The sequence below is a fragment of the Calonectris borealis genome, chromosome Z (assembly GCF_964195595.1).
Source record: "Calonectris borealis chromosome Z, bCalBor7.hap1.2, whole genome shotgun sequence".
Taxonomy (NCBI): domain Eukaryota; kingdom Metazoa; phylum Chordata; class Aves; order Procellariiformes; family Procellariidae; genus Calonectris; species Calonectris borealis.
In genome coordinates this window covers 74,948,311-74,963,998 of record NC_134352.1, presented here as the reverse complement: position 1 = coordinate 74,963,998, position 15,688 = coordinate 74,948,311, and the positions used below count along the sequence as shown (strand labels likewise).

Here is a 15,688-nt window from a genome sequence, read left to right as displayed (position 1 = left end):
TGAGGGAGAAGCTATTTTTAAGGAAACATGTATTTTGGCCAATTCAGACTCCTTTTTTGTATATTTTTTATTTATTTATTTTAAACTCAACATTAAATTATTTTATCTTGCTGGAATAAACAGGAAAGACGTTATAAGCTTTAAATTTACTGGCTTTCAATTGAGCTTATAGCTCACACACCTGCCTTACACTCTGTGTAGTTATACAATTATACTTTACAGACCCTATATTGCTTTCCTCTGTTTGCTGTCATGAGAAAGTCTCTCACAAATGTCACAGGAAATAAATTCTATTGGAAATAAAAACTTTATAAAAAGCATTTCCAGATGCGTAAAGTAAATAAGTTTTGCTGACTTATCATTAGAACAATAGAGGGGAAAAAAAAATCTTTGAAAATGAGTCTATAGTTTTATTTCCAGTTTTAAAGGGAAAAAAACATGAAGACAAAGCAGTTTACATAGTGTAGCTTGTACACAGGGGTACAAGCAGACCCAAACCCTAAATACAAACCCTAGCGATTCATGTCTAACAAAGCTCAGAAACCGTGTATGCTAGTTTCTGCACATAGGCCCCCTACCCTCGGGATGACATTATCATTCTTTTTGTCTGATGTCTCAACCACAAAATCCCAAGGGAGTTATAGATATCCATGCCACTGTAATCACTCAGTTCCTTTTTCCATACAAAGGAATACTAGATTATCTGCAGTGTGTGCCACTGCTGCACTCAGCAAAGTTAGATGATTTATAATTTTGATGCACACCAGTGCAAAGCTGGATTTTTAGGCCCAATGTTAACTATTAACTTTTGATATATTAGGAAGACTTGCACCATATATTCTTTCTCGGCAGACAGAATGCTCCCTGCCTTGAAATCTTTACAGCTTAAGGCCCATAAGTTAGCAGATCTAGCACACAATTCTGGGAAAAAAAGATCTGAAAGATCACCCGGTTTATCATGCCTTCCTCATGGCAAGACCTCCTAGGCAAGCCTGCCAGGTATCTGTCTTGTCACACCTAACTTGCTTTTCCGCAACTATTCAGGTGCGTAAAGACACAAATGCGCATATGCACAAGTCTCCAATTCAACAGGTGGAAGAACACATCACTGTGAATATCTACTGAGTTTATCAGGATGCCATGGCAAGGTCCATCTGAAAAAATGGGATTACAAGAATATGGCCTAAAATACACAATCTGAGAGAAATAAAATATGTTATTATAGCAGGTATATACACAGATATACCCACACGCATTAAAAAAAGAATGTTAACCAAGAAAACTACTCTTTAACCTACTCATTATCAACCAGCAAATTTATTTTGGATGCAACGCCCTGGCAAAGAACGTGTAACTTATCAGCTTCCCTCCCCCATTATTCTGTCCTCATGAACATGCACAGTTTTAAAGAGAATTCCACCCAAATCAATGAACTGGCTTCGTTAATTTACTTACCACTAAGAGAAAAAAAAAAGGCAGGTTGCTTAATTAAATCCATATTACATCTCATAACTAAAACAAAGGTGTATTATGCTTCACCATACACCACATCAAATTAAACTGTTTCCCCGACAGGACTGATTTTCTGCAGTGTGCCTGCTTTTTACATTGATTACCTCTTTCAAATGAAACAAAAATCCAACACTGGTAGAAGTACACCTTCCTCAATGACTGTTATTCACAGTATCATGACAAACAATTAAGGTATAAAATCAATAAAAACACAGACTTATGTAATAATGCCATTTCCTCATTTTGACACGCTTCGCATTACTCAAGGCCCATTTTTGTCATATGTATCTCCCCAACTTTAAGATATTTTTCACATGCATTAGTCTGGAAAGTCTTAGTAGAAAGGGATGCTAAGCATCCTAAAGCACCTGAGAACTTCCTAAGTACCATAGAGTTGTGTCTGACAAAATACATAGGAGCAGACAAGTCTTTCACATTAGAGCCATGGATAAGTTGTAGAAGAAGGAGTATAAATACCACAGGTCTACCCAGGCCTCCAAGTCAACCACCAATGCTGACTAGAGGCTCTGGCCCTCATCTCCAGGTCCCCGTCTTACCCTAACCCCTACGCTGCCTTCCTTGAGACGCTACAAATACGAGAGCCCCTCTGTGAACCTCGCATCCAAAGGGCGATCCAAACTCTCTGCCAGGCTCCCCCTCCCCAAAATCCAAGCACCCTTCCCACCTCCTCCAAAACCCCGAGCCTGTTCCAGCATGCGTCCCTACCACCCGCAACATCACAGTCCCCGTCCCCAGTAACGCCTCTGCCCCAAACCCGCAGCAACACTCACCCTTGCCCCCATCCCACCCGCACCCTGGCACCCCTTAGGCTCCCCTTCCCTATCAACACCCTCCATAAGCCCCCAAATAACCGGTATCCCCTCAGGCACCCCGTTCCCAGCCTCCCCAGCATCACCGGGCCTCCTCAGCCGCCCCCCGCCCAGCACCCCTCACCTCGGCCCGCCCCAGCCCCGCCGCCACGGCCCCGGCCGCACCTCACGGTCCTTGAGGCCCAAGAGCAGCACCTCCTCCATGAGGGTGAGCCGCGTTTCCTTGGAGTCGCCCTTCTCGTCGTCGCCGGACTCGTCCCGGCGGCCTTCATCCTCCGGGCCGCCCCCCGCTCCCCGCTCCTTGTCGGCGGCGGCGCTGCGGGAGGCCTCGGTTCGGCGCTGCACCAGGCCAGAGCTGCGCTGGGTCAGGGAAGTCATGGCTGGAGGCGGCGAGAGGGCAGAGGCCCTCGCGGGGAGAGGGGCTCGGCGACAGCTCGGGAGGGGGGGAGGTGAAGGGACAGGAGCCGCTCCCGCCTCCGCCCTATCCGCACCGGGGCAGCGGCCGGCTGGGGGGAGTCATGGGGAGCGGGGCTCGGCCGCGGCGGGGTAGGCGGAGGCAACGGGGGCCCGTGTCCCCCCCCTGCGGCGGCCGAGCTGGCGGAGGCGGCTTCTCCTCCAATATGGCGGCGCGGGCTGATGTCAGCGGAGGATGTGGCAGCGCCGGGCGGGGGGGGCACCGGAAAGGGCCGCGGGCGGGAGGGGCCCCCCCGCGGGGCAGGGGGCGGGGGCGGGGGCGGGGGCGGGGACGGGGACGGGGCGGCCGGAGGCGCGGCCCCTCCTCCGCAGGGAGCGCGAGCGGCGCCGGCCGTTGGTGGCCGTTACTGGCGGTTACCCGATGCTGTGGAGAACGGTTAATCCAACGGTCCGGGAGAGGGCCGGCCGATTCCCGCCGTGCCATGACGCAGGGGCTGGGTACTGCACTCTCGTAATGTTTCTTTTCTTAAGAAGTGCCTTGTTTACAACCTATAGTATGCTTAATTTAATTTTTAGCCACAAGACCATGTCCAATGGCTAGTGCAGCCCCCCGGGAATATATCTCCATGTAGGTATGTATGTATATATATACTCACCAGCTAAGCTCCGGTGAGACTTCAGACTGAGGAGATGGAGTCCCTCAGCTCTGCTGTCGAGCATTTCAAACATCTAGCCCTTTTGAATATGGCACACCAAAAACTCAAAAAACTACTTACCAAGGCTAAACCCCATATATGTTTCCAAGTAGGGTATTTTATTGCAGAATAAAGGTGCTTGTGATGCAAGGATGGCCTTCACTTTTTAGTCCACAATTAGGATATTGCATATAGCCGTATTGAGATATATTGAGACATACATATATACTTTAGATAAAATATATAAAATATATGTAATATGTATCTAAGATAGAAACAAAATATTTATATAAGTACATATAAATATAGAAATACTTCATATACATTTGGTTTTTTTAGGTGCACCCTGTTTACCAAGAGCTCCAAGTCACTTTGTAAGTGCCTTTCGCCTCCGTTGTTTCCCACACCCGCAATTCTTGCAATATCTGCTAATGTGACTTGGTGATAATGCAAGATCGCTGATAAAAAAGAATAGCAAACCGACAAAACTGATCCCCGGAGGATCTGAATCGCTCACGCAAGTGTGTGCTGATCATTCCTCTTCTGTGTTTTGAGGCCTGCCAATTACTCACAGTCCACTTACTGTGTTAAACTCTGATTTTTGTTGTCTTTCTAGTTTTTTTAATTAAAATGTTTTGCTGTACGAGGTCAAATGCCAAACCAAAGCTTAAGGATACAACATCACTGTTACTTTTACCAAATAAACATTTGCATAAAGAAGAGGTACCACAATAGCATTACAAGATCTGGAAATGTTTTTTCTGAGTAGTAATTATACTCAAATCTTTATTAATTTAGTCATGTATGAGTGACTCAGATATTTTGCTGAGTGTTACAATCAAGATGACAGGCATGTAATTAACCTGGGTCATCCCTTTTACCTTCTTTTAACATAGTCACTGTATTAGCTTTCTTCCTGCTCTTTGGAACTCCCAAGATTTATTGAGAGTCATAATTAAAGATCAAAAAGAAGTTCCAAAAAGCTCTTTTAAAAACCTGCATGCAAGTTATCTTGGCTTACTGATAGAAATTACCTGGATTTACTACTGCTGTGTAAATTTCTGTTGAAGTACACTGTTAATGGAAAGTATTTCATGTTTGTCCTGTATGATAATATTTACCAATTTTCCCAGAATACAAAGCTGTTTATAAAACACATTTTTTAAAGTACTGTTAACAATTCTTACATTTCTCTTTAGAAAATAAAATAAAAAAGTGATATGATATTTTGTTTTCATTTCATTTTATCATTGTTAGAATTTGCCTTGCACCAACATTCAATTCCCTGTTTCTTTATGTTGGCATAAATTTCTCATTGTAACTTACATTTTTTTTAATTCCTAATTTAATTAACAAAGCAATATTATCTTCTCCTTTCTTATCAATACAATGCACTGTTCAGGCTGTGAAATTTATTTTCACTTTCCCACTGCACTAGTATGGCATTTTAACTACGTTTGGGTTTTGTCATGATTGCATTTTAAGAGTTAACTGAAAGTTCATTAGCAACTCCAATTATTTATATTTTTTTGGTTTGGGTCCTTTCCTCAAAGGCCTCAAAGGACTCATTGTTATTTTCAGTTTTGTGAAAATTGCTTTTTAAAAGTAGTAGCTAATTATATTACTGATTTGCCCACTTTTCTGTTTTTTTATTACAAAAGTGATCAAATTAGGATCACTTGTAGGCTAATAAGAATTTTTAATTTTGTTGATTGATTTAATTTGCATCAGGATGAGATGTACTATGAAGTTCCTTATACTTGGCAGTCACTTTTCTGACTTAGGAACTCAGGTGTTTGCACAAATTGAATGGTGTAATTTCAAACAAATATATTTTTTCATTATTAATTTCAGTTCTGATTCTTCATCTAATGAACCTAAACTAATAAACTCAGTGTGAATCAAATTAAGATTGCATATAATTGAATTTTGAGCCAATTAAATTATTTTTTTTTTACACTAGTGCAACGCTGATAGACAAAACCAAAGTTTGAATGAAAAGGATAGCAAACCAGACACATTTCAGCACGCGCTTTCGTTGGTGTTGATCCCTTCTACACAACTGAGAGCTGGTGTGTTAGCAGGGACCACTTGCCTTGTTGGATCTGCATTAGGAGATCCTAATGTACCGTGTCATAACCTTCTTACCTGCAATTTGTTTTACAGTACCAAGCTGTATTTGAAAAGTATTTCTGAGTCATATATGGCTTTATCAGGAGTTCAGAAGGCTGTAACCCCTGACACTGTGCTTTGTCACTGGCTGGTGCAATGCGTGCATCGTGTCATTTGAGTTGTCCCTGGGCATCTCACTGGGTACAAACTCTCCTTCCTCCTCCCATCCCAATGCCAGCGGCATCCAGTCTGAGAGCAGAGGCCCGAAATCTTTGAAACATTCTGTTAAGTAATAGTGCAAAAGCATGGGCTGTAGCCTATAAATAATTTTGTTTGGCTTGCAGTAAATTGACCTTGTAACGCATCCTTGTTTATTCTTAAGCCACATCTGGCAGAATTTCTGTTAACAGTTGCTGATGAGACTAAGTTATCTTTACTAAATGCAGTAGACTTCAAAAGTAGCTATGGTTTTTGAACTGCTGCTAGCCCACTGGAAGTTGAAATAAAAGGGAAAATAGCGAAGGCATGAACCTTAGACTCGTATTTTGTGTTGTGCTATTGGCAGTTGCCATGATTTACTTCACCATGGGAGCAGGGCTTACTTCAGTGATGACAGTAGAAAAAGTGATCGACAAACCGAGCGCAAATGTCTGTTGGGACAGCAGGTCAAGCAAAGAGTAACTTTATTTAACACCTGAAGCAGGAGGTCGCATGCTATTAACTATTGACAAATGTCTTGTAACTTGACATACAGCTGGTTAAAGCAAGAACTTGTAGAAGCCTCCACCTAACAGACGTGCCAGGCTCTGAAATTTAATATGTAGTAGACGAATCCTAGTGCTGCTGTCACAGCATCATAACAAGATACTGCTGGGCAGATTTTTCTCGTGAAGGACAATTAGATTAGTAGCATATGCATGTTTTGAAGTTGACAGGAAGAATACAGGAGTTGTTTTCTAGAAGAAGGCTGCTGCTTCTGGTACAGCTTCACCATCCCACGGTTTCACCAGTCAAGCTTGTTTACATTCCTGCCTGCGTCTTCCATTCCCTCCCAGTGAAAGTTTGCCACTACCAATTACGCCACTAAAAACAAGTATCAGATGGAGCTGTGGCCTGAATCCTTGTAAGGATCTGACTTAAAAACAACAGTCAAAAAAAAAGGTCACGTTTAATCTGTGTCATTTCAGGGATCTATTGACAGGGCAGCCTCACAAATAGGCAGCATATCATTACTGAAGGAGCACTGAGCTGGAGTACAAAATACGGAAACCCAACAGCCAGGAGTAAAGGGAGACAGGAATTTCTTAAGGCCAAACCATCTTTAAAACTATGTTGATTACAAATACGCTGCTTGAGCGCTAGAGTAGACATTAATGCCAGAAAGCCACTAGAAGGAAGAAACTGTTCTGAGCTTTGTTCTATCCAATATTATCAGCGTGATCTCCAAGAACAGCATTTTCACTGCCGGTGAGAATCCAGATGCTGAAAGGTACAGAATGACGAGAGGAGGAGGAGGTAAGAGATATGGGGACAAGAGAACTGAACGGACTAATGTGTGATACTGTAACTGGGAAGAAACCAGAGTCAATGATAACTGCCTGTAGAAATCATGTCTCGTACACAGTAGTCACGTAATATTCTCTCTTTTGGTTTCAGCTGCACCTGTTTTACTCGTACTGTTGTTCTAGTTACTAATAATAAATTTATTATTTAGTGCAGATCAGCTGGGATGTAGCCACTAAGTTAAAAATAAGATTTAACTTCAATGGGCTTTGAGTTAAGTGCTGCTTTTAATTTTCGTATATGCAAAACCAATAAATTGTCGGGTTTTAGTGACAGGCATTTTGGGAAGACCAAAGGCAGACATGTAAAGGTGTTATTCACAGATGCTCATTTCAAAAAGCTTTTCTTTGTTTCAAATATTTCCAGATCCTCTCTTTCACTCATCTCCTGCGGAGTTCAAATGATTGTTAGTTCCTGAAATCTTTGTATTGAATAACACCTTTCTCCATGTATCTGAGTGATACTATTCAGTAGCAAGAATCTGTACTAGTTATTTTAATATTACAATTATAGTTCTGAAATCTTAAGGACAAAAGTATCCGTTAAGGTGCTGTTTACAATATAAGGTGCTTTCATTTCTACACAGGTGTTCAGTTCAACCAGCATCATTAGGAAAAACGTGGAGCTTTCTTAACAGATGTTCATTGAGTGAATGAGTCCCATGAAGCCTCCACCAAAACTGTCACTGGCCTTTTGGCAAAATTTAAAATGTTTAATGCAGTGAATTTTATACAAACTTAGTTTTGAAAAATCTTTATTTCACTTCCTAATGTAACAAATGCTTTACTATCTGTTCCTTGTAAAGTATACAAATACTCATCAACTCATTAAAAAAATACATAAAGCCAGATGGCGCAAAGAAAATGTTTCCATGGGGTTTAAATTCACAAGATAAATAGTGATTAGAACAGCATTCTTGTTGTCTAATTAGAGAGTACTTGTGTTCATTCAGAAGTGTGTGTAGAATAAATGTCGATTACTTTTGGTAGGTTTACACCCTCTCGTTATGACTGAAGACCCACGCAAAGAGAATCAAATAATGAGTGGTAATTTTAGAACAGTAAAATGTGAGGCAAACAGAGCCATGTCAGTCAGGGAGAAAAATAAGGATTCCAGGAACTAGTGATCGTATCAATTCAGCAAAGGTATGTGAGCAGCTGGGACAGGGGAAATGGAAGAAAAAATCTAGAAATATTTGGCAGCAGCCATCTCTGAGCCTCTATAAAGACTGTTGTAAAGGAGATAAAGCTGCATTTTCGAGTTCCTGAGAAATCAGCCAAGTGCATTGCAATGTCTGTTCTCCTGGCAGAGGTTGCATACTCTGCTTGTGCTGAATGGTTTGTACTTCTGATGGCAGCCAGGAGGTTGTGATTACAGCGAACACCAGAAGGTTTTTAAGTTTGGCACAGATGATAATACCTTGCATATTAGCTTCTATCCAGGGAGCAAAAAACGTTCATAAACATTTGTAGATTAAACATGCAGACACCTCTGGGTTACGCTTCTCCCTGATTCATTCAAGACTCAAACAAGGATGGAAGCAAGTATAATTAGTTTATTACATTTAAAGTTGGCTTTGAAAACATGGAAGAATAAAATCCTGTGCGAGTCAAGTATTAGGGAGCATTGTGTCTCACTGTCTTGCTGTGAACTTCTTTGTATAGTTGTTGCCATCACGACCTGCTAGACACCAAAAATGGATTGATTATGACAAAGGGAGAAAATTCCAGAAGATGTATTTTGGAGGGGACGCACTTGCTCTTAACAGGGGGATTTCAGAAGTGAGACTGCTCACTCAGCAGCAGAGCACCCCACCGACACTGCCATTTTTCTGTTTTGACCTGTATTCCAGGTGCCTCCATTGATTGCAAGGCAGAAAGCTTGAGAATATTGTCCTGTGAACATTTTCCCATAGGGTTAAAACAAGCAAAATGTGGATTGATTTTCTTTGGGTTAATTCTGCACTGGATTATATCTGTGCAACAACATCTATCTCCCATATTGTAAAATGATATTATCACTAGATCATTTCTATGTGATGACTTTTAAAGAGATTTCACTGGCTAACACTTTACCATCCATGCAAACATTTATTAATACATTTGATGCAAAAGAGCTGTTATTCAAACTGAAAGCTCTTCATAGGGGAAATGCAAGGAATTTTTTGTTTAAATCTACACAGCAGACCACATTCTTAGTTCAACTTAAAAGTAATAATTTGAATTGTTGGGACAAAGACCACTTAGGATGTTACCTGCATAGTATAGATTGACGTGCGTTTGAGCATTATACACAACATTGTCTCTGAGGTTAGCCAGTTATTTAAAACCTTGTTGCTGTCCAGTTGAGTGAGTACATTTTCATAAGTACTGATTGCATTTAGGAGTTCATTAATGAACTATAAACATATAAGAACTCCTGCTATATACTTGTGTAGCACCAAACACAAGACTACCTGCACATGACTAAGTAAAGATGATGTACAGTATCTACCCATGAGACACAGAGTGTCTCCAGCTTTTTAATACTAGTATTTGTAGCAATCACAGCGGATTCAAACAGAGCAGAAACCTGACTAGTAATCAGGAACTATCAGAAAACTCATGATACAGCAAGAAGTTTACAGTCAACCTTGTACACCTATAGTATGCTCATGTTTCTAGCTTTTAGTGGATTTTTTTCTCCGTGAAAACTAGATTGAGGAAGAAGAGAGGGGATTTGGGGCTTCACTTTTGAAGCCAAAAAGAGCAAAAGCAGCACCAGAAATACACAGTATAGCTGGAAAGGTTATATGGCTTTTTTTCTAGGGATCCTGGAATGGGGAAAGGGGATTCACTAGACAAAAACCTCACTGACTCCTGCGTGAACTGGCAGCTGAGTACATTTCTCTGCATGCCCAGACATGCAGCAGCACTAGGAGAGAGCCAGTGAGCCTGACAAAAATAGCATTGAAAAACTTGGTATAAGAAAAGTTCCCCAAAATACTTTTCTGTACCTGGGAGGAAAAGGAAACAAAGTGTAAAAAAGTGCTTTCATCGCTTGTTCAGTTATGTGAACTGCTGTCTTGCTGATGGCCACTTACTTTTGCATTATCATCTTTTTGGTATTTTAAGGTACTAAGTTGTTGCAAAAGTTAGCTTTGAACAGGGCAGAAGAAGCTTCCCTTTTCTCTTGAATCCATCTACCATTAAACTGTAACTTCCAGCCAGGACATTGATAACTGTCTGCCTCAAAGCCTCACGCTTAGAGTAAGAGCAATGTGTGGCAAGTGACCATTAGATCGCTTTCCTGTGCCGATGCAGGCGGTTGCAGGACTAGCTACAAAACATAGGCTACCTTTTGGACCTTCCAAAAATCTGCCTCCCACAGCTACCGGAGGCAGTCTGATGCTCACAGCAATAAGCTACATCACTGAAGCCAGGATTAGACCTTCAGGATTCCGATGTCTTCCCTGGGGAGGAGAGAGAGAAAAGGATTAGCAGCTAAATTATCACCAGTCGCAAATTAAGATGGAAGTTAGAAACAAAAACTTAGATGAGAAACCCAGCTGATGGTTGGTAATAGAAATACATCCCGCAGCCTAAGAAGGTGGCCCTGGCTTGGTCCAGGAACCTCCAAACAACATAGATGCGTCTGCAAGGGAAGCCCTTGGCTGCAACAGGGAATGAGAGAAGCCGCACAGCATATCAGTATTTTCACCTGCATAGACAGTAAGTCAAGATCTCTGTCTGGTTTAGAAGTCATCTTTGGGAGAAAAAATAAATCTCTTTCTGCTCTTGCTGAGATACAACAAGTGACATCTGAGCTTTCCATATTTGACGCAGAATATATCACACTGATGAGTCAGCCATCTGTATCAAGGTGTTCTACGTTGGTATGTATAGTCTTTTGTCACTTGTTTTCCCTAATGTTTACTGAGGCACCAGCTTAATTCTCTTTGCCAAAGGATAAAACAATGATTTTACTTAACAGCTATTTATGACAGTTAAATCCTTCAGAGAGAAAATTAAAACAAAACAAAACAAAACCTCCTTAAAAAATACCCCAGAACTAAAACTAGTCTCATTGTTCATAGCCTAAGTTACGGAGCAGCAAATGCAACTCTTGTGTTTCAGCAGAACAAACACACGAACAGAAGACACTTAAGCTTTTACTGGCCTTAAGCGTCAAAATGCACCTGTGGCTGAAATCCAGCGAGGTGATCTCCCACTGCTTACAGTAGAAGAGCAGGACCGGGCACTATGCCAAAGCAAAGAAAGCACTCCCTATCCTGGAAGCATGGTCCTACTCTGAAATACAGCTCTGTAAAAAACAAATTTAGGACTTTCCTTCTTCTTTAAATCAAATGGGCTCTCTTTTCCTAGCTGCAAACTCAGCTTGGAACTGGAGAACCAACTTGGCACTTCACCGTGAGTCATAAACATCCTGCAGTCAAAACCAAAGCATTACTTACATCTGCACGACCCCAGGACTGTAAATTGGCCTCGGAGATGAACGTCATGTTTGAATACGTGTTCGCTAGTCATTGTTAAGACAAGGTTGCTAAGTGTTTCTAACATCCTGTTTTACGACAGGAGCTATTTCTGATGCTTCACAAGGCCACATTGCTCTTAGCTATACTACTGCAACGGAACTAAAAACTTCAGCAAATAATTTTTATGAAGGTGTACTCCAAGCTGGCAGTAGCAGGGACTTTATTTTGCCATTAACATCAGGAAATATGGCATGGAATACACAGGAGGACCAAAACTGGTTAACGAAGAAGATGCCATTTTTACCACTTTCCATTGGCAAGACTATATTGGAAAGATACAGTTGCACAAAAATAATTCTGAAATTTGAAAATACTTAGATAGATAAAACTACTTCAAAGTAGACTTTTTCACTATGTCACTTCAGCACAGCTGACAAAAATCAAAAAACAATCAAAATTCCTAATTCTGCTCCATCTGCCAGTTTCCCTTCCGCAGGAAGAGATCTTTCTTGATCTGGGCAGTTGGCCAGCTCAGAGTCCGATAGGTTACTCCAGTTAGGAATAAAGCATCTTTGATGCAGTTGGGTTTATTTACAAAAATATACAGCCCTGCTTCTTTGAGCACAGTGTAAATCAAACAGCTGGAGACAGTTTCTTTAAACACAGCTCTTTCAGCCAGCACCTGACCCAAGAGCCCTTTTGCAATGCTTCTCCTACCAGTTCTCCATAGAGCAATACATTTCATGCTCCTCACCCCCATGGAGTGTGTCTCAAAATCTAATTGATACCAGAATTACTGATGAGCTGTTAGGCAGCTATTGCCTGCCCCAAGGCGGGACAGACATCCATAGCTCAGCAGCAAAGATTTGGTGATAGCAGAGCTGAGATTACTCGCTTATTAATGCAACGCGTACCTTCTCACAGCAGGCTCAGGGAGACATTCAGGAGACCTGGGAAATAAGAATTACTGGGTGATTTTAACTCAGCAAGGTCTTCCTGCAAGTGTAGCTGTCTGGGTGGTAGCTACTGGCAAACCAAGAGTTAAACGAATTGAAGCTAATATAGATGCATGAAATACTTTTCCTACGCCTTTAAAACTCAGTCATACCTAAAGGGACTGAAAATCTCACTATAAAAGCTTTCCAAAAACTCACACAGCCAAACAGATGCTGGTAAAGGGTACAACTATTTTAAGTGTTTGTGGTGGGTTGACCCTGCTGGACGCCAGGTGCCCACCAGAGCCGCTCTATCACTCCCCCTCCTCAACAGGGCAGGGGGAGAAAATACAACAAAAGTCTCGTGGGTCGAGACAAGGACAGGGAGATCACTCAGCAATTATCGTCATGGGCAAAACAGACTCGACTTGGTGAAATTAATTTAATTTATTGCCAATTAACGTCAGGGTAGGATAATAAGAAATAAGAACAAATCTTAAAACACCTTCCCCCCACCCCTCCCGTCTTCCCGGGCTCAACTTCACTCCCAAATTCTCTACCTCCTCCCTCACAGTGGTGCAGGGGGATGGGGAATGGGGGTCGTGGTCAGTTCATCACACGTTGTCTCTGCTGCTCCTTCCTCCTCAGGGGGAGGACTCCTCACACTCTTCCCCTGCTCCAGCGTGGGGTCCCTCCCACGGGAGACAGTCCTCCACGAACTGCTCCAGCGTGGGTGCCCCATGGGATCGCAAGTCCTGCCAGCAAACCTGCTCCACCGTGGGCTCCGCTCTCCATGGTTGCACAGGTCCCGCATCCAGCTGCTCCGGTGTGGGGTCCTCCATGGGCTGCAGATGGGCATCTGTTCCACTGTGGACCTCCATGAACTGCAGGGGGACAGCCTGCCAGCCCCAACACAATGTTTCTTTTCCCTCACAGGTCCATGGAAAGAAGAGCTAATCCTCCTTTCCTCACTTAAACGAGTTCAGGTGTATTCAGGTGAATTCCTTTTCAGTCCTGTGATTAAATTTACTTTTTCAACTCCAGTTTGGTACACTCAGATATTATTTAACTGACTATAACTTTTCAAAAGAAATTCCTTGGCAGGGGAACAGCTGTATATAACGCTCCTCTGACAAGTGCAAAGATGTAAGTCAGCTTTTCCCTCGGAGTGTGCATCGCAGCTGCGGAGACATTTGCATTGTGAGGGTGGAGCTGGTAGGCAGCAGGTTGTATATTAGTAACTGAGAGGGAGAACGTTCAAGAAGGGGAAGGATGTCTGCCAGCCTAGACAGAATATTAATGTCAGCAGCCAGCACCAATAGGGCTATTATTACTTTAATAAGATCCAAAGATTATGAAGAAACATTTATGTTCGGTCATTTCCTGCTGCCCAAGTGAGTTTAGGTCCCTGGTAATTGTATTTCAGCTGTTTCCAGCATCCATTATTACCTGCAGATTTCCAGAGGCTTTGCATATTCATGCAACCTCTACTTAATACCAAGACATCAAGTAATGGTTTTACTATTACTGTATTTCATTTCAGTAACTAACCCTTTTTATCATTATCTCTGTCAGATAGCTATTCAGCTGCAATTTGAATCATAAAAAGGGCCACTGCCTTAGAAATGACACTAGGTGGATAAATTTCCCTGGAAAATTTGGGTCTTTCAATGAGAATGGAGAGAGCTCCATCGTACACCTGAGACAGATAATGGGCTGTGTATGGACAAAGCACATCACCTGCATTAAATCTAAATAAAAACAAGAAGTAAATAAGTAAAATATGCTAAAGGAGGGGGAGTAACCAATCAGCTTAGCTATGCATGACTGAAGCTTAGAAGAGAAAAGCAGGAATGCATCAGGAATCCAAAATCACTTTCTGAGCAATGGTTGTTTTCAGATTACAAGTCAGAACATGATTTTTGCTTTTCAACGGCTGCGCTCAATCACTGCTTCATCACAGCTTGGGCAGCATGATGGTATTTAAAAACTCTGCCAGTTGAAACCAAAGCAGCCTAAGGAACTACAGGCCTGAAGAGCATCAAAGTGTGTGGGGTGGCCATACATTGAATTAACTGTTTTTGTTTACCAACCTTCTTACTGTAGCAAACAGGTCAGATCCAACACAACTATACTTTAAATCACTGTGTAAGGCTTCCACGGGCTACCTCAAACCAAAGCTGTTTTGGGTTGTGGTTTTTTCTTCTTTGTCTTTTTTTTCTCAGAAGTGTTAAATAGCTGGAGTGAGCTGTGCATGTTATTTACAACATTTCAGCTAGCCGCACATTAGATGTGGTTCCCGGGACTTACCTCTTTTTCAACAACACAGCAGCTCAAGAGCTAGATTTACTGCACTTGTGGTTCCACCTTTCACCTTGTCTGCTCTAACTGGGGGTTGCCTATTGAAAAGGGCATCCCCAAACAATCTGCTCCTGTTGCTTCCTTGTGCACCCCCATGGGGTGATTTGGCTCAACAATCTGATCTGATAGAAGACTAATACACAAAAGCAAAATATGTGTTTTCATAAAATCAGCTGGTGGCTACATGCAACTAACAGCAAAGGTGGTGGGAGTGCAGCACTGGGCAGTGCAGGCCCTTTGGCAGCCGTCTGCGGTTGCCCCACGTCGGGTGTAACCCAAACCCAAACCCAAACCCTGCTGGGAGAACAGACCATCGTTCTTCGGTCGCTCATGACTCTCCGCTGCAGGCATCAGTACAGCGAAGTATGGAAAGCTACAGGAGATACACTGCACTAGAAAACACAGCTTGGGATTATCACCCTGCTTTTTCTTCGATGCAGTTTTCGTTTGTGAAAAATGCTGTGCAGGAGGATTTTACTTATTTAGAATAATTATTTTTTTATTATTATTATATGACAACTTCCAGAGCTGCCATGCTGCATATTGACAGGGAGGTGACGGACCTTGTACTTTGAAAAGGCTGCTTAAGTCATTTGTAGTGCTTCTTGTCTGGCCTTCAGATATTCCCACCACCTCAGGAGAACGCAAGAGGAAAAACTAAGTATAGATGGCAGAATGAATCTTTTCCAAACTTAAACAAACAGCCATCAGAAAAGCATCTCAAGAAAGATTTTTAAGAATGAACCCACAGTGGAAGGTCCGGAATGGGAACTGGAAAATGCAGGAAGTGGC

General features: G+C 42.2%; 1 protein-coding gene across 1 annotated transcript in view; it reads right to left on the bottom strand.

Annotated features, from left to right (window-relative positions):
* Nucleotides 1-2,997, bottom strand: part of GOLPH3 (golgi phosphoprotein 3) — a 33,023-nt gene extending 30,026 nt beyond the window's left edge. Inside the window, exon 1 of the mRNA XM_075137475.1 lies at nucleotides 2,508-2,997. Within this exon, the coding sequence (XP_074993576.1) occupies nucleotides 2,508-2,720 (213 nt within the window). The 5' untranslated portion in view covers nucleotides 2,721-2,997. The remainder of the gene's footprint in view (nucleotides 1-2,507) is intronic.
* Nucleotides 2,998-15,688: the final 12,691 nt, after the last annotated feature.